Source organism: Microtus ochrogaster, chromosome 5 (assembly GCF_000317375.1).
Source record: "Microtus ochrogaster isolate Prairie Vole_2 chromosome 5, MicOch1.0, whole genome shotgun sequence".
Classification (NCBI taxonomy): Eukaryota; Metazoa; Chordata; class Mammalia; order Rodentia; family Cricetidae; genus Microtus; species Microtus ochrogaster.
The window spans coordinates 14,314,971-14,323,166 of NC_022012.1; the positions used below are offsets into that span (position 1 = coordinate 14,314,971).

Consider the following 8,196-nt stretch of genomic DNA (forward strand, 5'->3'; position numbering starts at 1 on the left):
CAAGTTAGAAAATCTAAAAGAAATAAATAACTACCTCTATATATACCACTTATCAAAGTTAAATCAAGACCATAACATTAACTTAAAAACAACTATAAGCCTTAGTGAAATAGAAATAATAAATATAAATCTATCAAACAAACCCAACACTCAAACAAATCAAGCCACACTCACAACAAACAAACATCAAAAACAGCCCATGTCAAGTAAGATGGTTTTTACACAAAATTTTACCAGAAGAAGAGTTGGTGAGAATACTCTACAAAATAATTCCACTAAATAGAAATAGAAGACATATGTCCAAATTCATTTTACAGTCAACTTTGACACTGGCACCCAATCAACTTAAAGACCAACCAAACAAAGAGAGTTGTAGACCAATTTCCCTTATGAAATAGATAAAAATTTCCCAATAAAATATTTGCTAAATTATAGGAAACACATACAGGCACTCCTTGTGTGATCAAGAGCCTGAGAGTAGACAGCCTGGCATCCGTGGGGGGGGGGGGGAATCTTACAATTCTGAAAAAAAAAACAACAAATGAGCAAAAATTTAACTAGCAGTAAAAAGACTCCTATATGCAAATTACTACTATAGGCAAATGTAAATGACATACTATACTCATAGATCAGCACCTTGCTCAGCCACCATCAGAGAGAATGCCTCTTGTAGTAGATAAAAACTTATGTGAAGACCTACAGTCAGATTTTTTAATTTTTCTGGTGAGACATATCCTCCACAGTGACTGGGAATGACTGGAGCACTTTTGACTGGGGGCCTGCAAGAAGGCCCACAAGGAGTTTCCTATTGGTATCAGGTGGCCTTGTTTATCTTTTGTTGATCTGCATTCATTGGTTCAGTGTTGGCCTTTGCCACACCTTCTACTTATACCTGAAGGCTGAGTCCTCCTCCTATTTTTGCCATTCCCAGAGGAGATATGATTTCTAGGAATTCCTTGTCTATAATCCCTTCTCAGATGTCCTATTCTACCACAATTTAGACATTTGGCATTTTGATGTCTCCTCATACCTTTGGAAATTGCTTCTCCAACCCAAGATTCAGTATTATAGTCAAATGTCTCAATGTTCATTGTATGCAGGATCCAATCATTCATTGGTGTTGAACTAACCTTTATAGGCCCAACTACCTTTTTGCATTTTAAGTTGGCCTTTTCAAAAGGCAGAGATTCGACAGTCATCTAGCATCTGGGTCTGCTACTCCTATTTGTACTTCCTTAGTTAATCTTTGTAAAAGGTCACTAAAGTGTTCTCTCTGACCCTGTTAAACACTGGTATATGACTCAAAACTTTTTCTTAGTTCTTGAATCCTGTCTCAAGCATTTAAGGCTGCTTTGTGGTTTGGGGACAAGAATTGTTCCTTATAAAGAGCTTAAGCCTGTGGGTCAGTATAAGTGCCCTCATCAAGAATTTGGTTTAGAGAAGTCTCAAGTCCTTTTGCTTTTTCCTGATTTTCTAAAATTTCAGCCTCTTCCCTGAAATAATATTTAAACATCAGTTGAGCCCCGTCATCCAGGATTCCTGAAACTAACTGAAGCTAGTCATGTGGTGTCACCTTAATGCTAGAATCCCATGTCTTTATCATCTCCCTAACAAATGCAGAATGCAAGCCATAAGCTACAACAGCTAGCTTAATTTCTTTTCAATCATTTATTGCTATTGGCATCCATCTACCTTCTTTGATCCTTTTGGACCTTTAAAAATTGGTGCTTTGTAAGAGTAGATTACAGGGTAGGAAGCTAAAACTCTAGGTAAGTCATCTCTGACAGTTACTGGCAATGTTGAATGTACCTTCTTTGTACATTTGTACATTAAATATCCTGTCCTTGTACCTTCTTTCCCTGCTCATCAGCTCCAATAATTTCCTCAATCATTTTGAAGCTTTTTACAATTGTCTTTTGTAAAGTCTGAATATTTTGGCTTATATGTATTTCTAGTGATTTCATTGAGGCACATAACCTCTGGTCTTCATTCTGCACATGTGATGCCAAGGTCTGAAGTTTTTCCTTTAAAGATAACATCTCATCCTTGGTCGTTATTTGGATAGCATGCAGATTGCCTTCCTGGAGAGATATTCCATCTCCTAACCTATCATAAATTTTTAACAGATTTAGATTGTCAAATTCAACAGTATGAATTCTTTCAGTTAATTTCTCAGTACCCTTACAGATGGATTCAATTTTGTCTGTCAAATTAATGTGACCATTTTCAATAGTATTGTTTTTTCAGGAAACATTTGATTTTCAATGGTATTAATCCTGTCAGCTAGCTGTTCATTATTAGTCTGTAAAGACTGTATCATTTCTAAAAGTGCCTCATTCTTGGCTCTGTTATTGAACCATTTTCTTAAGAATATAATATGAAGAAAAACTGAGTCCCAATATCCAATAAATGGATGTATCACAATAATCATATAAGCCTTGCAGAATACAATTCACAGTATTAACAAAAAAGTTACTAAATGATTCTATAGTAATGCTGTCTGCTATTATATAACTTTCAAGTTTATTGATTTATTAATTACCAGTTATGAAATCTAGTAAATTGTTTTAGGTGTAGTAATCTTTATTGTCCAGCAGGTGTCAGAGTTACAGAGTCACAACTAGCAGCAATGCAACCAGTGGCGACATGAACAGTTGTGAGCAGCTTTGGTTTCCTGCCTTGGTACTGGTTAAATACTGAGAAATATGCTTTGCTTGATACATTAAAAGCAATTAAATCAATTCCATACATGGAAAGAGAATCCTAGAACTCACAGGTAGGGAGCACAAACTGAAGCTGCGCAAGTCTCCACCGTGGCAAGGAACGCAGCAGTGGGGGAGGCAATGTTCATGAGCTTGGGAAATTTCCAAGTCACCCAATGCAGTTATCTCTTCTGTGAAGGGAATTTTACAAAAAGCTGCTTAGGTTAAAGCAAGCCAAGTAGACAGGGTTGGGAGACTTTCTAGACTGTGCACCTTTAAGCTGGTCCACCTGGTAGGTGTGGAGTCTACATCCACATGGGCGCCAGATGAAGAAGGACACTTAAAAGAAATCTCACACTAGCTCAGAATTGAGAATAATAAAGGGTTATTTATTTAGGGGTACACTCATAGATCATAGTCTTCTGCTGAAACAGGGAACAGCAACCAAATCATGCAGCTGAAAAAGAGGCCAGGGGTGTGCTTTACATTGGTATATATAGTATAAGAGGCCATGCCCAAGTGGGCAGGTAACTTACAGGCTACTGGTGGTAGGAATTCCAAAGCACTTTAGAGTCTGTACTGGAACTAGCTCTTCTAGACCAGCCTGGCTTCAAAATCACAGAGATCCACCTGCCTTTGCCTCCTGAGTGCTGGGGTTAAAGGTGTGTGATTCCACTGCCCTGCTAAATTTAGTATTTTTTATGCAATGTCTTTCTCAATTTAGTGTGATTTTAAATTTTCTGGGTATGGTAGTCTCTACTGACATTTATTATCTATTAAAGTTTGCATAATATCTATCTAGGTATTTAAATCTTCTGACTTTAAGAGTCTATGTTGAAAAATCATCTGTCATTATTGGATCTGCCTTTATATGTTACTTGGTCTTTTTCCCTTGCAGCCTTTCATATTCTTTCTTTGTTCTATATGATTAATGCTTTGATTATTATGTGTTGTAAGGAATTTCTTTTCTGGGAGAGTCTATTTGATTTCTGTATGATTCTTGTACCTTAATAAGGACCTCCTTTTTTATTGATGATTCTTTTGAATATGTTTTTTGTGCCTTTGGCCTGGATTTCATTTCCTTACTCTATTTCTACTCTTAGACTTGATCTCCTCATATATTAACATAATGAGTTGCAAAATATAAATATTAAGAAAAACAAGAAAATACATGGTAAAATTCAACATTTCTTCATGGAAGTTATTAAAGTAACATATCTCAAACTAACTAAGCCAAGAAAAAGAATCTGATATTATACTGAATTGTAAAAAATAGAAACAACATATTTCAAGGTGTGTACCTGAAATGAAATACAACTTCTCTAAGCTTTGTTTATATCATATACTATACGTGCATGCCAGACTTCACAGAAAAATTGAAAAAAATATACTCTACTGATTCCCTAATTTTCTCTGTTCTCACATGCCATAATCTTCAAAACTAGTTATACCTGTCAATAAAAGTTCTAGTTGCCACAAACTGGACAAAATCCAGTTTTCCTCAAACTTATGAGTGGATAATGGAATATTGCTGATCTATAAATAAAAATATTATTATGAAACTCACAGATAAATGAATAGAGTTAGAAACAATCATTCTCAGTAAAATAACTCAGACCCAGAAACATAAAATATTGTGGATATTACTTTTGTATTTCTAAATGTCTTGCTTCATTCACAATACCTGCCAATAAATGAACATGAGAAGAGGCATTGAAAGTATCCGAGATAGACTGCACTGAAAAGCGTTTAGGGGAACTAAGGAATGGAAAATATGAAATTGGGATGAACATGACAGAATGTTAGAAGAGGGAAGATGAAAGGACTAAATAACAGTAATTTTCAAAACAAAAAGAAATATGGATACCTACTGCTATATAAACTTTCTAAAATATGTGTTTTTAGCATCCTCACACATGTCAGAAAACCAGATTAAATTCAGTGAGTCAAGCCAGGCAGTGATGCATGCCTTTAATCCCAATACTTGGGAGGCAGAGGCAGGCTGATCTCTGTGGGTTTAAGGCCAGCCTGGTCTACAAGAACTAATCCCAGGACTGACAACAAAGCATAAGAAAAACTTCAGTGAGTCTTTCTCTGTCTTTTTCTCTCTTTCTCTCCGTCTCTGTCTCTGTCTCTCTCTCTCTCTCTCTCTCACACACACACACACACACATACACACACATACACAAAATAGTAAAGAATAATAAAAGGTAAAGAAAAAAGACATGAAAGTAGAAAAAGTATTAGCAAGAATGAGATTTTCAGAAGGAAATAGATAAGAGAGGTTAACATAATGAAAATGATAAAAATAAGCTTTATTTGTATAAATCAATAGTCATATTTCTGTTCTCACCCTAAATGAAAACAGCCAAGTTAAACTTCTGTACTTATGCAATCATGTCATCTATGCTATAAGGATAATCAACTATTTTCTGTGGCCTAAGGTAGCTCATACTCAGTACTGTGGACTGGTCAAAGCCCAAGATATATTGTGGTCACAGGTGCTAGGAGTGTATATATATCTTTTGTTTTGTAAAATATACATTCTATCAAAATGCCTCTTAAATATTGTACCATTAGACTGTCATTACTCTCATAATTGTTCAAGGAACTTTCCATTTATACAATTTGACAACTAATGTTAAGATTCATAGTTTATCAAAATGATAAGAATAATTGTGTACATCTTTAAGTATCAAACCAATATTACCCATCTAGGGCTCAGGAATCATCACAGAAAAGGAGGCAGAAACACATAATAGCCTGATAACTACTTAGATAGCAGTGAAATGCTGTTTTATGGACATTATACTCATATACTCACAATAATTGTCTGTGTAGGGCTTCCACAAGACCTAGTGTAGAAACCTAACATATCATAAAGGGCTCATAGAACTTGTCCCATACAGCAAAGCTAATATCAGTCTAATGTAGCGAAAGTCATTGTCCACAGTAATAATAAGCACTGTGAGACACTTGCAGTTCAGTAGATCACTTCATCTCATGTATATGTGTGTAGCCTAAGTTAACCCAGTTGATCACAAAAAAACCCAGAGAGATAAGAAAGTGGAATGTGAACTTGGTAGAAAGAGTGAGAGTTTGTTGGGTTTGGAGAAGTATAAGAGATAATGGAGATCAGACTGCCCACAGGGCAGGGAACCCTGACTACTCTTAGGACTGGAGAGGAAGGGGGAGGGGAGGGGGTGTGGAGAGTGGGGGGAGGGGGAAGGAAAAGGGAGGTGGGGAGGAGGCGGAAATTTTTAATTTAAAAAAATTTAATAAAAAAAGAGATAATGGAGAGATGATTATTTTGGACCATAATCTATCATATTTATTTATGAAATTTTCAAAGAATAAATGAAAAGAAATGAATTAAATTATGATGAATTCAATTATCATGAAAATGCTTACTGAAGACCATAAACATCAAGCAGTAATTAGTTCTAGAATTAAGTGAAATGTCCATTAGATCAATTTTAAAACCTCTAATCTGACCTTTGAATTACATATTGATAATATTACTGAGTAGAGATTTTAGACCCAACTGTACATAACACACACATACATACATACACACACACACACACGCACACACACACACACATGTGCATGGGCACACACACACATACACATTTGAGGACAACAGTCAAAATACCATTCATATTCAGAAATTATTCACATTCTTGAACTGAAATTTTTGCAACAATCTGTTGAAATTCTTGCCATTCAACATTCATCCCAACAACAGTGATCATATCTTTTTGGTTTTTCAAGACAGGATTTGTATGAGTAACAGCCCTGGCTGTCCTAGAACTAGCTCTTGTAGACGATGCAGGCCTCAAACTCACAGAGATCCACCTGTCGCTGCTTCCCATTTGCTGGGATTAAAGGTGTGCATCAACACCACCCGGCAATGTGATACTATTTTAAAAAGAAAAATTAAAAACAACCAAACAACAACAATAAAAACATGATGCAGAATTTAACTCATGGGCTTCAAAAACATTGTGACCAATAGATTTTATTCTATATTTCTAGTCATTGTCCTAAATGGAAGCCATGGGCTATGAGATTAGAAAACTCTACCGTGTAATCTCTTCAAGGCGTTACTGAAATCTCTATTCCTGAAGCTATAGATGAAGGGGTTGAGCATAGGGCTCACTGCAGTATATATCAGTGAGGCCACTGCATTCTTTCGTGGAGAATGTGACACAGCTGAGCCGAGGTACACACCAATCCCCGTTCCATAAAATAAACAGACTACTAGCAGGTGAGAACCACAAGTGGAGAAGGCTTTATATTTCCCACTTGAGGAGGGGATTTTCAGAATAGAGAAAAAAATTTTGCAGTATGAGAAAATGATCCCTAGAACAGGAAAAATACCAAGTATGACACCAATAAAATATATTACTATGTTACTCATGAGTGTATCAGTACAGGCAAGATTAAGGAGTTGAGAAGGGTGACAGAAGAAGTTTTCAATTTCCACATCCTTGAAGCAAGTAACTTGCAAGGCAATCAAATTGTGCAGCTGCGAATCAAAAATACTCACTGAGAATGACAACAAAATTAAGATAACACAGACCTGAGGATTCATAATTACTGTATAATAAAGGGGATGGCAAATGGCAACAAAACGATCGTAAGCCATCACAGTTAGAATCATGTCATCCATACATACGAAAAGGAGGAAAAAAGACATTTGTGTTAAGCAGCCTGCATAGGAAATTATTCTGCTGTGCATGTTAATGCCCACAATCATTTTGGGGATTGTAGTAGATATGAAAAAGATGTCAACCAAAGACAAATTGGACAGAAAGAAGTACATAGGTATGTGGAGATGGGAGTCAAGGACGATGACCAGGATGATGAGCAGGTTCCCGAGCATCGTGACCAGGTACATGGCTAAGAATAATCCAAAGAGGAGAAGCTGCAGCTCTGGATCCTCTGAGAGCTCCATGAGATGGAATTCCAAGACACCTGTGCGATTCTCTATCTCTTCATTAACCACAACCCTTTTGAAAAAGAGAATTCATTTAAATAATGAGACAAGTAAAAAAGCACCCAAAACTCATATATTTCTTATGCAGATCCTCAGGAATAAAAGTCTACCACTTGAGGTTCATAAGCCCACTAACATGGATTGCACAGGCACTAAGACCAAGCAGTATATAGGACTTCAGGAAACTGAAACAGACACCATTCAGGCAAAGCAACAGATTACAGAATGGGAAAAGATGTTTAGCAATTAGACATCCATTAGAAGTTTAATATCTAAAGTATATGGGGAAATTATGGACATCAAGAAAACAAGTAACTAAATTAAAAATGAGGTATAGAACTAAGTATTGAGTTTTCAAAAGATGAAACATAAATGGCTAAGAAATACTGAATGAAATGTTCAGCATTCTTAGTCATCAGGGAAATGTAAATCAAAACTACTCTGAGATTTGAATTTAACATCCACCAGACTGGCCAAGATGGATAAAACAAA

The 8,196-nt window shown here is 36.1% G+C and overlaps 1 protein-coding gene across 1 annotated transcript; it reads right to left on the reverse strand.

The window, feature by feature from the left end:
• Nucleotides 1-6,774: 6,774 nt before the first annotated feature.
• LOC101987281 (olfactory receptor 7E24-like) lies at nucleotides 6,775-7,707 on the reverse strand. The gene has a single exon (XM_005346846.2). The coding sequence runs from the start codon at nucleotides 7,660-7,662 to the stop codon at nucleotides 6,775-6,777; it is 888 nt and encodes a 295-aa protein (XP_005346903.1). The 5' UTR covers nucleotides 7,663-7,707.
• Between the last annotated feature and the right edge of the window lie 489 nt (nucleotides 7,708-8,196).

Coding starts and splice junctions, on each gene's coding strand:
- LOC101987281 (XM_005346846.2), bottom strand. CDS start 7,662: ATGGAGCTCTCAGAGGATCCAGAGCTGCAGCTTCTCCTCTTTGGATTA.